The sequence below is a fragment of the Chaetura pelagica genome, unplaced genomic scaffold, assembly GCF_000747805.2.
Source record: "Chaetura pelagica isolate M959 unplaced genomic scaffold, ChaPel_1.0 scaffold21, whole genome shotgun sequence".
Lineage (NCBI taxonomy): Eukaryota > Metazoa > Chordata > Aves > Apodiformes > Apodidae > Chaetura > Chaetura pelagica.
In genome coordinates this window covers 411,090-427,433 of record NW_009952251.1, presented here as the reverse complement: position 1 = coordinate 427,433, position 16,344 = coordinate 411,090, and the positions used below count along the sequence as shown (strand labels likewise).

General features: G+C 39.0%; 2 protein-coding genes across 2 annotated transcripts; one reads left to right on the top strand and one right to left on the bottom strand.

Moving 5' to 3' along the window:
- The first annotated feature begins 8,290 nt into the window (after positions 1 to 8,290).
- GPR1 (G protein-coupled receptor 1) lies at positions 8,291 to 9,343 on the top strand. The gene has a single exon (XM_010007321.1). The coding sequence runs from the start codon at positions 8,291 to 8,293 to the stop codon at positions 9,341 to 9,343; it is 1,053 nt and encodes a 350-aa protein (XP_010005623.1).
- A 3,385-nt stretch (positions 9,344 to 12,728) lies between these two features.
- EEF1B2 (eukaryotic translation elongation factor 1 beta 2) lies at positions 12,729 to 16,339 on the bottom strand (the record flags this gene model as incomplete). Its single annotated transcript, XM_010007373.1, has 5 exons — positions 12,729 to 12,920; positions 13,446 to 13,571; positions 14,215 to 14,281; positions 14,665 to 14,788; positions 16,158 to 16,339. Coding segments are annotated over 5 exons (654 nt in total), but the record flags the coding sequence as incomplete, so codon positions are not given.
- Positions 16,340 to 16,344: the final 5 nt, after the last annotated feature.

Here is a 16,344-nt window from a genome sequence, read left to right as displayed (position 1 = left end):
CAAACTCCTAATTTACCACCTTAATCATAGGACTCGTCTGTTCTTATCAGTGTTAGGAAGTGTTCCCAATGCCATATTAGGGAGACAGATAAATATTCAGCCCTCCTGAAATTGTATTAACAATATTAATTTTTCAGTTTTGCAGGAATACAGACAGTGTTTATTTTAGATTTGTTCTTAAAGTAAATAAAAGAGCTTTGTATGAGTAGAAGTATTAGAGTAACTCTGATACAGAAGTAGACACACTTTATCTACTGTACATAGAGGTCCTAGTATATTAACTGTGAGGACAAAATAAAGCATGTTATCAGCTGGAATGTTTTGGGTAAATATTAGTAATATTTTGGAATTAGATGTTCTGATATACCCATGCAAGAATATGTGTTAAGAATAATATAACCATAGCAATATTACAAGAAGAAACTGTTGATGCAGATTTTATAAGCAGTAGAATAAACCTGGAGGAGCAGAGATCAATTTAGAGGGCAGTACATAAGCAAGCATGCTGTTAGAAGTGACTGGGAAATTAATATATGAAATAGAAGGATATTTGATGAATGAGTTGTGTTACTAGTTTTTTTTTAAGACTGTGAGTATAACAGATTGAAAGCTATTTTTTATCTGTTATTCAATAGAGGTTTTGTATCTTGCTGGAGAGAGTTGTTTCATTTTTTCCATAATGACTTATTGTTACCCTGCAGTCACTTTAGAATGGTTGTTGTCCAACGTATGTTTAGCTGGTATTAATCAGTCTGTGGAAACAACAGTTGATAGCCTGAAAGAAATCTCTGCATTTGCTCTTTATTCTCTGCTGTCACTTTGCTTCTTCCTGTGAGGAGGGTGTTGTGGTTAAGGAATGTGTTTGCTGAGGGAGTACAGCCATTTAAAAAGCATGCTTGGAGCTACATGATCATGTAATGGTGATATGAACCCTAGTCAGAATCTTCTTCACAAATATATGTAAAAATTGCAAATAATTTTTGCATTAAAATCATAACAAACCATGATTGATTAGAAATACAAGCATTTATTATCAGTCCAGACACTGTGAAGCTAAGGCACTTAATTTTAAATTGGGTGTCTCTAGTGGTGGCTTATTGCCAAAGAAAATACTAGTGGTATTTGTGGAGGAACAGAAAACACGTGAAACTTCCTTGGAACAAGTATTTCATTAGTGTGTGTATCTTACATGCCAAGGACACAGCTAGTGCAAAATATCATGTACTTTGTCATCAGAGAGGTGTGTTTCATGGATCTGAGGCATGTCCTTGGCCTGCAGAGACTCATTAATGTGTATGCCAAGCAAATGGTGGAGATCTAGGTTCCTTTTCAGCATAGAGAATCTGCATGGCTGCCCAGGTAGGTGCTGGCTCCTTCCAACACACTAGGCGTGTTGGCACAGGGCAGAGCCCCTCTTGGAAGGGGAAGGTCTCCTAGAGGTGAAGCTGTGGTTTCTCTGCATCATTATTAGTGAGGCGTCAATGTTATGTTTAAGAAGGAAGGACAGGAAGGCAGATAAAGCACTAGGCAGGGGCTCTAGGTTGAGCAACTGGTTTGATCAGAGCCTTCCTGTAGATCATTCTCAGCTTTCTTGTCTGTAAACCAGACATGGTACTTCTCATTTGAGACCACTTTCACTAAGGATTGCAAATACTGAGATGTTATTGGTTATTAAATGAGAGATTGGTTATTAAATACTTGGACAGTGCTGACACATACAATATAAGACCATAGTTTAAAGCTCAACTGTTTACCTTAATTTCTATTTTTACGTACTTGTAAGAATGCTGAAATTTTATTTTGTTTTCCAGAATGAGGCCACTCTATGTGTTCCACAGCTCTCACCTGTAATTTTCTTGACTCTGACATAATATATTTGTGGTCACGTGACAGACTTGCAGTAGTTACAGCAACTCCTTACTTTCAAAAGGGATATTAAAAAATATATTGCTACCTTTAGCTGGATTATCAGAAGGGAATAAGTGAAGGAGCAAGTACTAACTACAGTTTCCAAGTGCACACACAAATCCCACCTCACCTCCGCCAATGCCTATCCTGAGGACTTCTGAGTTTCTTTGCCTTCTTTGGCAGTGGAATTTTTTGTGCTTGGGATCAGTATGAGAATAAATCACTTTGGAAGACATGCAGTTGCTGGCTGCAAGCATTTAGGAGTTACCTGATTGTGGAAATGGTATGCTGCTTAATAACAGCTGTTGTCTGGATGATTTGTTATATGCAGGGCTGTAGATTTTCTATTGCAGCAATATTATTTAGATATAAAGTTGGGTTTTCCAACTGTTGCTTAACATTTCCATGGCAGCAAAAGTGTTGGTCTGAAATAGTTGCTTTCTTGATACTGAGTCTGCACCATAAGACTTTGTTAATCATGTAGTAACACTCACTTTGTATAAAATATTGCAAGGCTATTATCTGGTTAAATTACTTCAGTACCAGAGATGAAGTGGTGTGTTATGATTAACAAGGTCATGCTTGGCCTTGCTCAAAGAAAGTTGTTTTTGGCATAAATTGTAGGAGATATCTAACTAGTACACTGTGTGTACATATCTAGCACTGCTTCCCTGAGAGCCATAATGAAGGATGATGGTTATTGCATTCTTGTCTGCTAGAACAAATACACTTAGATCTTAGCTTGAAAAGCTTTGCAGTCACATATAGTATCTATTATGAACCATCAAAGTTGTTGCATTCAGGATGGCTTACAAAGTCATTTTGTTACCATATGTCTAATAACCATTAAGTCAATAGTCAAGAGATAAGTGTTTGTGTATGTGCCTGTGAAAGAGAAAACAGACATACAACCTTGATTCTGCTTTTGTGTGTACTAGCTTAAAATGCACATTTTCTAGTAGCTTTGTCTTCAGGGCTAAGTTTAGACTTAAATTATGGCATAGCTATGATTTAATTGTGTAGTATGGGTGTATCAGATACTTCCTGCTCTGGGATTATTTCTATGTCGAGGCAAGTAATCATCTTGGCTTTGTTCTTTTGAGGAAGAAACTTGAGTCTATGACAGTTGGTAATCTCGTCAATACTCCTTGAGTTCTGGGATCTTTTCTTATGTCTTTGTAAAACACTTGTCAGAAATATCTATATAGCTCTAACAAACTTGCTCAGCCTTTTGTGTTTTGAATCTTACAGACAGACTACTGGGTGAATTTCATGTTTATGTTTAAGAAGCTAGATAAGATAAAAATTTACCACCTCAGAAGTTCCAAGAATTTTTTTGAGTGCTCTCAAATTAATTCAATATCCAGACAAGCTTGCTGAGACACAGTAAGTCAAGCAGACATTAGGTGAACTTTTGTTCTCCCGCATTTGACTCCTGAAAATTACAAAAGTTGAAGTGTATCCATCAAATAAGCTTTCCTTTAGCCACAGATCACACACATGGAATGTGATATGCTCAAGAATTATTCATAAAGACATTAAAAGGAGGGCTTGTGTAATATATTCCCTCTATGAAGTTAACAGTTGAGACAGCCAGCTCTGCAAACCCTAACTTTCCAGTTAATTCAGGAGCTATTATTGTGACCTCTGAAATCAATTTAGCTGGCCAGATGCTCTGAGCACTGTTTATCACACTAAACAAACAGATTTTGGGACTACCACTCAAATATTTGTGTTAACTTATAACAAGACAATGAATAAGCTTCTTCCCTTGGACCTCTGTAAATTTCAAAAGTAATGAGGAACAAATTTGAGAGAGAGGTTGTGTGGGCTGTAGCCCAAACATGTTGTTTAAACTCCCAGTGTAATTAAGTTGGATCCTAATTTGCGTGATTCCCAGAGAACTTTGAACCCCCAGGAAGACTTTGCATGGCAACTATTTTGTTTGTTTTCTCCTATTTTAGGCTGAAAACAAAATGTAATTTTATTCCAAAGCCATTCCACTGACCTCAGAGCTGAGGCGTGGAGAGGTCAAATGACTTGCCCTGGTCAAACAGGATGCATGTGGCATAGGCATAAATAGAGTCCAAAGTACTGGTCCCATGTCATAACTGTAAGGCCATTCTTACTGTGACAAAAGATGTTCTATTTTAAGCAGATACAATAATTTACCCAAGTTGTCATTATGGCTCAACTTTATGAAATACTGTAATGGTGGCAGAGGAAAGGAACTCTAGGTACTTGCAGTAAAAAGGTGTGAATGTGTCAACTGAGATAAATTCTCTAATTCCCTGCTGAAATTCAGAGAAAGACAGTTCATGTAGCACATGCTCAAGTCTCTTCCAAGCACTTCTGTGGCTTTGTGTTTTAGAATTTTGCTGGAGGAGAGGGCTACCATGTTCCAGTACTTCAAGGGTGGCTACCAAGAAGATGGAACTCCCTATTTAAAAGTAGTCACATGGAAAAGACAAGGGGTAATAGGCACAAGTTGCTCCTGGGGAGATTCCAATTGGACACAAGGGATAAATTTTTCACCACAAGGACAGTCAAACATTGGAATAGTCTCCCAAGAGAAGTGGTAGATTCCCTCACTCTGAACAGTTTTAAGTCTCAGCTTGACAGGGTGCTGAGCCATCTCATATAAACTATAGTAGTAGAAAGAGAGCCTAAAGAGGTTGGACCAGATAAGCCTTGAGGTCCCTTTCAACCTGCCATTCTATGATTCTATGAAATATTTCCTAACAATCTGTATTCGTTGGTAATTCTGTTCTCTGTCCTAGGATCTAAAAAGTACTAGCACCAGGTGCCTGTCCTGACATTCCTATTATGTTGCTTAGTAATTAATTTCCGTTATACAGAAGGGGACAGTAAATGAAACTTCCTGGTCAAACATTCTGAAACCCATTTACTTAAAATTAAGCAACTATATTAATAATTAAGCAACTGAATCAAGGAGGCTCAGTTTTCAGAGCTGCCTGTGACCTCAGCAAACAGGAATAGACTCCAGTCCAACAAGCACTGGGCATACACTTTACACAGGCTGTTTACTACTTAAAAAAAAAAAGACAGGATTAAGTATAAACTTGCTTATATTCATCCACATGCAATATAAGACTGTTCTGTAACCTGTGGCTGCCCCCAAGTCCTATTGCCAGGCTTCTAACCACGCTTTCCTGTTTCCTGAAAAAATTTTCCTCACTCTGTCTCCTTTTTTGCAACCGTGGACCAGCAGGGACTGAGCTGATGAACTGCACCAAACCTCCCTTACCCTTTCTAGCAGTTGGCCTGAAAGGCAAATGGAAACTTCTGGCAAGAATTCTTTCTTTCTCTACTAAGCCTCTGTTTGCAGAAAGCTTCATGAGAGTTTTTGCAGCCTGGAAATTAGGCCATTTATCAATGATTATACAGGAAATAAGTGACAAAATAAGCAACAGAGTAACTTATTCACTTTCAAGACCTGAGCTTGAGCTGCAAGACAGTTCTGGCTCTGAAAGTTTATTAATAAAAACCAAACTGTTGTATTTGAGACTAAGTGAGCATCAAGAGCACAAAGAAACATCTCTCCTAAATGGTTAACAGTTAACCCCAAAGAAAATATCTGGGTCCTTACTGATGTAAACCAGCATAACCCACTGAAAATCCCCTACTACTTCCCTCTTCAGGGCAGGGGTTAACGCTGTGAGTCCTGTTACAGAATGCTTCATACATGTGTATGTCAGAGGTAACAGTGTCTGGGCAAATGTAAATGTAAGTAAATGTAATTGTCAGTCTTTGCTGAGCTCTAGACATAAAGTGTAGATGCAGCATCTGTGCACTGGGAGCAATGGCAGGCAATGTTCCTCCTGCTTTTTTCCCCCGCTGCTGAAGAGTTACTGCATTGAATGCCTAGGAGTGAGAGATAAGGAAAAATACAAGCTTGGGAAAACAATTCAAATCTAGAGATGTGATCTTTCAAAGGAGGAGGTTTAAACTACAAGAGACTTGGAAAATATTTGGTATGTATTTAGGTATGTTTTCTTTCTCCTGCTATACATCATCTTTGAAATTCTAAATATAAACTAACTTGAGAGTTAGGCAAATGTTTGTTAATGTCATTATAGGGTTTTTTTGCACCATTAGGAAAAAAAGTTTTGAGGATTACACATACAGGGAGGAAATGTTTGAATCCAAGTAGTGTTGTGTTGCACTAGCTCTTGAGAAACTTAGAAGCAAAATTGATTAGTGACTGGAATACAGGATGTTAATCAGCTAAATATAAACTAACTTGAGAGTTAGGCAAATGTTTGTTAATGTCATTATAGGGTTTTTTTGCACCATTAGGAAAAAAAGTTTTGAGGATTACACATACAGGGAGGAAATGTTTGAATCCAAGTAGTGTTGTGTTGCACTAGCTCTTGAGAAACTTAGAAGCAAAATTGATTAGTGACTGGAATACAGGATGTTAATCAGCAAGAGTCTGAAAAATTGCCTTTTTTTTTTTTTAAATTGGATAAATTTGAATTGAAGCTATAGTCCTATATATAGGCAAGGGCGTTAAAAAATCCGGTTATGAACCTGACTGTCCTCTGAAACTGTCCAATGTTTTTCCAGATGTTAGTGGTACTGCTCCTTGTTTATACTATTTCTCAGCAGCTGTTAAGCTATTTGAAAAAATGACTCAGATGGGTGGTACTGGTATTTGATGCAGAATCTACCCCCAAGGGGCATGTAATTACATACATTCAGCCCTGTAAGTACAAATTTATCAGGACAGCAAACCAAGTAACATTCCTTCAGCCTGATGTAAATTACAAAGAGCAAATGTTATCATAGCCTCTTGACACAACAGGCTGTATTAACTCCTACTACATATTTTTTTTATCAATAGATATAAAACCTTTTTCCTTCCTTGTCTGTCCATCTACGAATGAGAGAGCTAATCCTGCTAATGTGAGTGCACATGCGTAGCTTCACTTGTGGGAGTAATCCTTTCAGAAGAAGCAAACTACCTTTTTGGAGGAAAGGTACGTGCATGAATACAAGCTTGCAGATGTGGTTCTGCAGGCAGTATGCTCTGGAGACCCTGCTCCTGTTGTCCTTAGCATACTAAAATTAATGGAATTACAGGAATGCAGCGCTAGGTTCCAAAAGCATGGGCTCAATTTCAGTTTCTGAATGGAGCTAGTGCTCAGAAGTGTACTGGTGAGCTCATCCACAGTACAATTAATGAGCTAGTTGTATCCTGCTCTCAGGGACAGGTTTTTAGTGCAACTAAGTCGAGCCAGACAATAGAGCTTTAAATGATAACAGAATTTAGTAAGATATATATTTTGGCTATGACAAGAGACTGTGGCCATCTGTGCGATAGCTTTTCTGTACTGTGAAATGAATGCTTTACTTCTGAGTGCTTTTTCCTGTTCAATCTTTGTTTTCTTTTTTTTTGGTTAATTTTTTTTTTTCTGGGTTTTAATTTTGGTTTGTATTTTCCTTCCCCCCTGCTTCTCTCCCTCCCATACTCTTCTTTTGAGTTTTAGAAGAAAATTCCTATGTGAAAAGCAATATAATTCTGTCTTAAAAAAAAAGGTGACATGTATTTTCCTCTATAACTCTTACAGTGTTTCTGGGAAGTTCTCCTGGTAAGCTCTGTTTTCTTTCATCTATTACCTGTTCAGCTCACTAGTGGAAGAATACCACATTTGAATGTATTGTGATTGAAATATATTCTGTATGTTTCCTTCTCTAAATCTCTTACTGTGCTAAGGAAACATAATGTATTGGATGTGTCTGAAAGGCAGCATTCTTGGGTACAAACATAGAGGCATGTTAGAAACTTTAAGTTGCTGCAGAAACAGTTGTCTTTGAATTTGTTAACTACAATTTGAGTGGTGTGTGTGGAAATTTTATAAAAAATGGCTTCCTGGCATTTTAACTGCACTTTTTTCTTACATAGATGCTTGATGCTTCTCTGTTTTCTGACTGATATAATCTGTAAAATTTGCTTCAAATAGGAACAGAGCAGTAAAATATGAAACCTGACTAGAAAAGAATACAAAAAATCCCATTTCAGTAAAACTTTGCTGCTGGTCTCCCAGAAATGTATCAGTGAAACTGTGTTCAGTGCTCTCTTTTAAGAAATAAATGCAAGGAATAACAGTTCCTGAAGATTTCAAGTGTTGTCTTGATTTGAGCATTTCTTGAAATGCCTGTGACTGAAATGCTCCACAAGCTTTGTGCCAGCAACTGACAGCTAAAAAATAATAGGTATGTGAAACTAAGTCTGAGTTTTGGGGTTTTTTTATGATCAAGAACTTAAAGGAATTGCAAGTTATTATTTGCAGTGCAGTAAAACATTTCTCCTTTGACTCTTCCATTTCTTTTCTTCCCCAGAAAGCAACTGAGCAACATGACATTTGAAGATTTTGATAATTACTCTTATTTCTACGACCTGTCAGAGGAAGATGAATCACCCCAGTCCTCCCTCAGCATTGCCCATATGATTTCCCTCTCCTTTTACAGTGTGGCATTTCTGCTGGGAGTGCCAGGTAACGCCATCGTCATCTGGTTTATGGGCTTTAAGTGGGATAAATCTGTTTCTACTCTCTGGTTCCTCAATCTGGCCATTGCAGATTTCATTTTTGTCCTCTTCCTGCCCCTCTACATTACATACGTGGCAATGGGCTTTCACTGGCCTTTTGGGAAGTGGCTCTGCAAAATGAACTCATTTATTGCACTACTTAATATGTTTGCCAGTGTTTTCTTCCTGACGTTCATCAGTCTTGACCGCTACATCCGCCTGGTCCACCCGGTCTTTTCCTACAAGTATCGGACTGTAAGGAACACCCTCATTCTTAGTGGGATCATTTGGATGTCAGCTGCAATTATTGGTGGCCCTGCCTTATACTTTAGAGACACAGCTACAGTTCTCAACAATGTCACCATTTGCTACAACAACTTCCATGTGCATGACAGAGAAATTATTTTGCTGACACATCACGTTCTCATTTGGGTGAGGCTTGCATTCGGTTACCTCTTTCCTCTAGTGACCATGGTCATTTGCTACTCATTGCTGATTGTCAAAGTGAAGAGGAGAACTGTCTTGACTTCCAGCAGGCTTTTCTGGACCATCATTGCTGTAGTTGTAGCTTTTTTTGTCTGCTGGACACCATATCACATATTCAGCATTGTGGAGCTGTCTGCTCACCACAATGAAAACTTGCAAGACTTACTACAGGATGGCATTCCCCTTTCCACTGGCCTTGGTTTCATCAACAGTTGCCTCAATCCAATCCTCTATGTTCTGATAAGTAAAAAGTTCCAGGCCCAAGTCAAGACAACAGTCTCTGAGGTGCTGAAATTGGCACTGTGGGAGGTGAGCCGCTCAGGAACTGTCAGTGAGCAGCTGTGGAGCTCAGACAACAGCCATGCACCTGTGCACTACTGTGAAACTGCTCAGTGACTGTTCTTGTCACCATCCCTCTCCAGAATAGCTGATGGGAGATTTTGAGCTGTTCTTGACTTTACATCTGCCACTCAGATGTGCATCTTTGCATACAGTTTTATGTAAACAGCTGGCTTAATTGCACTTGCTGCTTTCTTGAAAGGTTATTAAAGGCACATAATCTGGACGTGGTGTACCCCAGTGCACATGTAGCCTGAACTGAAAGTTGTCAGCCTAAGTGGAATTGCCATAACTGGGTTTTTGATCAGAAATGTGCTTGTAATCCTGTTGTTTTGTTGTAGTTTCCTACTTTGCTAATATCAAAAGAGCACATAATAAAAATGTTCCTCCTTGCCATCATTGATAACACTCCTGATCTAGGCATTCTCATCCGGGAGGTTGTGACTATACATCAATGGGTCATGAGTCTCCTGATTGTCTAGTATTGCCTTAAGTATGAATCATCTGGCTGCTTCCCATCAAAATGCAGTTATTGGGGGCTCCATTCTGCAGCTGGAGAAGAAATTCCAAGATAGAGAACACTGAATCCCTGCCTTCTTGTCAAAAAAGAAAAATATGGAAATAAAACCTATTTTCTCCCAGCACTCTTTTACTTTATACTCAAAACTAAGACAGGAGATCTTGTGTTTTCTGGTCACTTATTCTTGTGCTTTAGCACCAGTTGGGCACAAAATACTGAGCAGATGTTTCATGTAGGTATTAGTTGTTATTAGTTATTATATAGTTGTTATTGTTGTTATTATTATTATTACTATTATTAATTTGCAAGAACTAGTGAGAATGTTTCTTATAGAAGCTGAGACTAAAGGCCTCCTGCCACACTTGTTCTTTTTTATGTTTCAACTTTCAGGTTTAAAGAGATTTACAACTGTCGAATACTCTTTATTGCTTTGTCAAACAAAGGTAAAGAAATAATATAACCTTTAATTTGCCTTAATTCCAATCTTCTAAACATGGGCAGAATTAACACAACAATATTATTTTAACAAGTTTGTAACCAAATTTGGACTTCTTTACCAAATGAAAGGCAAGACAGCACACCCAGAAAATGGTGTCCACTCCCATTAGAAAGATGAAGTAGTCCCGGTTAGGCTGCATCCTGTTCAAACTTGTTGCTTGATGTAGAATCACACATGCTCCAATGCAAACATATATGCTAAGTGGAGTGGACCAATTTCTGATGCAATATCACTTAGTTAAAATGTTGACTGGGGGATAAAATTCCACTAAAAGTAAACACATAAAGCTTTGGGTAAGTTGGGACAGGTTTTTTGGCCTTGTTATTGGTCTAGGTATATAGAATAGAACTGCTTTTCATATAATCTACCTAGTTTCTGTGGCCTGCCAACACACATAAGTAGCATTTGCTATAATTGAAGCCTTATTTGTAAATATATTTGCTTTTGTATAATACATATATGTATGCATGAACACATCTAATGTTGGTAGCTGTACAAATAGAAACTGACTGTGGTCTCTAACTGTTTCTTTGGGCTCTGATTTCAGAGTTTGGGAGAGTCAGGCAGAATCAGTGGAATTTCAATGCATTTAACTTTGGGCTGAAAAGTTGGTAAGCAGCACTTTCCTTCGAGTTATTTGCTGACTGGTACATGAGTCAACACGGTATTTTGGCACTGTGCTGATGAATGTGCCAAAATAATTCTGCAGTTTTTCTTCACATGTTCCCTGACATCTTTCTGAAGATGATGCATTAGTTCTACTCTCCTGACTACTCCAAGTGAAGTAATAAATTTTTGCTGTTGCCAACGAGTGTGTTCATTTGCTTTTCTCAGCAGTAAAATGCAATGACTGTCCATTCGTAGAGCAACTCCTTCCTAAAGATTTTGGAAGATGAAAGAAAGCCTTATCCTTTCTACTACAGGAATTAAGGCTTATGTCAGCTTCTTGCATGTCAGCTGTGAGCACACATACTGCTATATACAGTAAAGAGCTTGATTTTCAAATGGGGAACATACATATGCTGTCCTGCGTAAATAATTAGAAAGCCTCTCCTGAAGTAGAGACAACAGAGATACAGAATAGAATTGAATAAGGCCAAAGTCAGCCCTGGTCTATGGAAAAAAATAGGTTAGCGATTTTGCAACATAACTACTACCTCATTCACACCATGATCAGTTACATAATTATCTCCAAATCCTTTCTGCAAGAGTAATGGGAGAGTGTTATCTGTTGTGTTTAGGTACCTAAGTTTCTGTTTCCAAAGAGTGTATAAAACAATACCAGCAGTTCTGAGTTGCTTGGACTGAAAAATGTGGGGGAATCTACCACTTCTCTTGGGAGACTATTACAATGTTTGACTGTCCTGATGGTGAAAAATTTACCTCGTGTCCAATCGGAATCTCCCTGCGGAAGGTGCGCACTGCGCCCTGGTGGCCGCGGAGCTGGTAGCGCCTCTACGGCTGCACTGGGAACGGCAGAGCAGGAGCTGCTACAAACACCCTTGTTCGCTGTACTGATTAAGAAGCCCCGGAACAGATGAAAAATTAGAAGCGATTTCACTGCACCTTCTTTCACACCTCCAAAGAAAAGTGCTCCGAGAATACAGATCAGGAGATATGGCTCAAAAATACCGGTGAGGAGCTGCAAGAGCCAAGGAAGACAGCATCAGAAACTGTGCTGCTGAAATGGCCCAGAAAAAGGAGGCAAAACTCTAACAATGGTGCTGCATTTCAGAGGGAGAAACTAGATTGCCCCAGAGCTGCAACTGTGCTGTATGTGCTTCACCCAAGTTAAGCCAGGCTCTTTTGTAAGGACACTTGGACTTGGTAAAGTTAACAGTAGGACTGGATGATCCCAAAGGTCTTTTCCAACATAAATGATTCAGATTCTTTGTGATTCTGTGAGGATACCACTGTAGGCTCAGGTCAGATGAAGCCTGTTACACATCACAGCAGCTCCAGTGCACTGCAGTCCCTCCCTGCTGCCTCTTAACTTCTCCACACCCCCAGTGAGAGCAGTTGTAGCTCTCAACAAAAGCCACAGTGCATTTAGCTGGTTACCACCCTAACTAAGCAAAAGGAATTTATACTATTGTCTAACAGCTAGAAGAGTTTTGCACTTGGCCCAATCCCTGTGTTTTTCCCTTAAAGCCTTTCTTTCCTTCTTCCAGAGGAATTACAGAAATTTCCAAAGATGTGATTTCCCCCTACATGGAGCAAAAAGCATTTCAGATTTTTAAAGCCATGTTAAATATGGATTTATGATAAATATAAATTTTCTATTTCCTCTGCTCGTACTGTTGGTTACTACCAGCAGGGTGTTGAAGCAACCCTGACAGTCAGTTTTAGTTTCTACTTTGCCCATCAACAAAATTATAACTTGGATTACACCCCAGTTTTGAAATAACCAGAAACACAGCCTGTTTTTTGCAATTGCATTTATTCTAGATATATCAAGACTTATATCTTATTGAAAGCAGCTACATCCATTGATTGTACATAATCTTCAAAAGCTGTTATTCTCTCTTCCAACATATCTGTTCCAACTTTGTCATCTTCAACAACACACTGGATCTGAAGCTTCTTGATACCATAACCAACTGGTACTAGCTTGGCTGCAAAAAAAAAAAACAACAAACAAAAAAACCTTTTCATACTCCTGGATTAATGGAATCTCTTAGACATGCAAATCTAAGATTGACCTGATTAAACTAGTTTTCAGAAATACATAATAATAATTTGCTCCATGTTATAAACTGTCTAATCAGCAAAACAGTATTAATTACAAAGCGGTCAAATAGGGTTTGGTTTTGTGGGGTTTTTTTTACCCTCACCAAACCAGTGATGTGGGCATGTAAGTGTTGCTTGCTGCCTCAGGAAATGTGCAAGGAGATGCAGGATAGCAAAGCTAAGTTCTAAAGCTTTTAAAACTGGTATCTGAATCTTAACTTGGCTGCTGCACTAACATTTTTTTGACTGTGTCAAGTTACCAAAGTACTGTAGCACTGTAATCCTGCACTTTTAGCCACCTACATTTTCACAGATCAGCAACCAGTGACGGCAAGTCTGCCTGTTCATACCCTGCCTTAAGGGCCTGAACTCTCTCCCCTCTCCCTGCTTTCAAGTTTTCTCCTACTTACACGACCCCCAGACCAAGCCATCTGCTTGAATGCTTCGAACACACTCCTCAAGTTTGGCCATGTCTGTCTCATCATCCCAAGGTTTCACATCCAGCAAGATTGATGATTTTGCAACAACAGCTGGCTCTAAAGGAAGAAAATCACTGTTAACAGCCAGGAAATTTTCAAAATCTCATTAATACGCTTGCAAATTAGCTTTCCAAGAACAACTTTCCCAATTTATGAACAAAAAGTTGTTATGGTAGTTGCGACAGGCCTCTTGTACCAACGTACGTTTCAGAAGTATTTCAGCCATGCATATCACAGTATTTAAAATGTAGATACATTTGTTCTTGACAACAGACTCATTAGAAAACATGTATTAAGCAGCTGACATTGTTTGTTACATAGAGTCCTTTTCAGAGGATCTGAGAAGGATCTTAACGCTGTGTAACAGTTTATTTTCCACAGAGGGAATCCTGCAACTGCTATAATCATCAACAGTTCCAGACCAGTAGCTGTGGAGGGAGTTGCCTATTGCAGCAATTTCTTTAAACGTTCAAAGAAAATTCTGGGTTTATCTCCATTTATACAGAAAGCTCAGCCTCTGGGTAATGAAACAAGAGGATACTCTGCTATGAGAAAGGCTAAGCTCATTCAAGTGAAGCCAATGACTCCTGTCTCATTCCAGTCAAGTTTATCTATTGTCATTTGTGTTTCTAGACATTCTGTTCAAATACATTAAAATTAGCCCAAGCATAAAAAATGAAATAGTTCTCGGGAGACGTACTTTTGGACTTCTTTGATTCATACTGGGCCAGACGTTCTTCTCTTAGTTTCTTTGCCTCTTCACTTTCCTGAAAGGGAAATCCAAAGTCACAGAAAGGCACCAAAACCTCATCATCTTTAAAGCATTAGCAAATTGACTGGCATCTGCTCAGGAAAAAACAAATCATCACAACTGTCAGCCGAAAGATGGTGATTTTTTGTTTTATTCATCATGTAACCAGTCAAAGTTCACTCCTGTCCAATAATACAGTTCACTCCATTGCAACACATTCCTTTAAGTGTTTCTACCTGCCAAGCTTTTCTGTTATGCAAAGACAGCTGAATTTGGGAACTGCAAGAACCTGGCATCAAGGTTACAAATTAAAGTAGCTTAAACTAGTAAGGCAAAAATATCTGCATATCTGCTATTAAAAAAATGAAACCAATTAGAATACAAACACATCACAAGTACCTCCTCATCATCTGATCCAAAAAGATCAATGTCATCATCATCTTTGCTGTCTGTGGCTGCACCAGTTGTGTCCTCAACATCAGCAGGACCATATTTCCCCAAGGCCTTCTTTACTCCTGGCAAGCTAGAAAAAACCACAGATATTGGGAAACCACTCAAGCATCAACACAAATGCTGCCAACTTGTCAATGAATCTACAAGTGCATTAGTAGCAAAAATGCTCTGCTAAAAAAACCCCACGAACCAAAAAAAGTAAATCACTGCTTCTGCTATTTGAAAACAGAACCTCCCCAAAGACAACTTGCAATGCTCCTGACATGGTAACTGAGATTACAGCAAATCCCATATTCAAAGATGGTTCATCTAAGCTGGCATGATCCTGCCCAACACTGCTGCTACACCCAAGTATATGAATAAAAAAGTTTTCTTATTGGAATATTTCACCTGCATTATATTCTGTATAGGGAGAGTAACTATTTGTTCATGCTTCCCTACAAGTATTCTCACGTTTAGTTTAAAACCTAATAGTGATAGAAAGCACATCATTGCAACTGATCTTGTGACTTTGGATGTGTCAGTGATGGCTTTATGCTGAAAGCTCTCTAAACACAAGGAACCAGATCCCCCTCAATTAACTCTGCTATAGCTCAGAGAGTTCTGTAGTCTTTGAATAACCTTGTATTTCTTTTGTTACTGTGAACTGCAGGTTTGAGAGCCATAAACCCAGGTTATTTTTAGGAACTACAAGCAGCTTCCAGAGAGTGGACTTTGTGAAGCAACTTAATAACCTCCGTTCCTTTCAGCATTTTAACAGCTTCAGAAACAGGCTGGTGACTGAGCCACCCAACTTTACAAGAGCTCCCTTCAAACAGGACTGAGGCACAGAGAGGAGGCAGTGTAGCAATACTGACCCCTACCTATGCTGTACCTTTTTAGAGAGGCCTGCAGTCTCCATGGATGTCAATACAGCACCTTTCATGAACACTAAAATCACTAAAAAAGAAAAAAGATAGCATTTGCTTTCATGTTTTCCCTTCTTTGTATGTGCTTCTGCATATCAAATAATTATCTTCCATAACTAAAAACCTGAAAGAACCACTTCCCTTATTTATCACCTACATAAACTGTATAATTATGTTTAAATACTCCTGCAATGCTTTCTAATCTGTTGTAGTGTTGCTTTTATGGGGTCGATCACTATCAGCTTTCAGCATAGTTATCTGTATAAGTGGCAGCAACTCAAGCCTTTCGTGTGAGCTTTAGCAAAAGCCTCTGCAATTTAACAGGCACCGAATGAGGCTGCCGAAATTCTTAGCAAGAAGTGCACTGACAGAAGAGGTCTGCTCTGCTTCTAGAGCTTTTCCTGTTCCAACGGCAACTCAATCTGCCACGTGGTACCAGTTAAAAACACCGTTTGGTTCAAACTCGATGAAATAAATGCAAGACTCGGTAGGCTAGTTTACACATATTCCAGCTTAGCAATTTAACCATACCTTGCCTTTTGCTTTTCGTACGACTTAATATGATTGTACCACCGAAGAGCATGAAACAAGTCTGCAGGAGGTGGGGCACCGACTGCTTCAAAGACCGCTATGTCAGCCTGAGAAGGGACGTACCTGCGGAGAACAAGCCCGTTAACCCCCTTCCCAGCAGCCGCCGAGCAGCAGCAGCGGCGGCGGC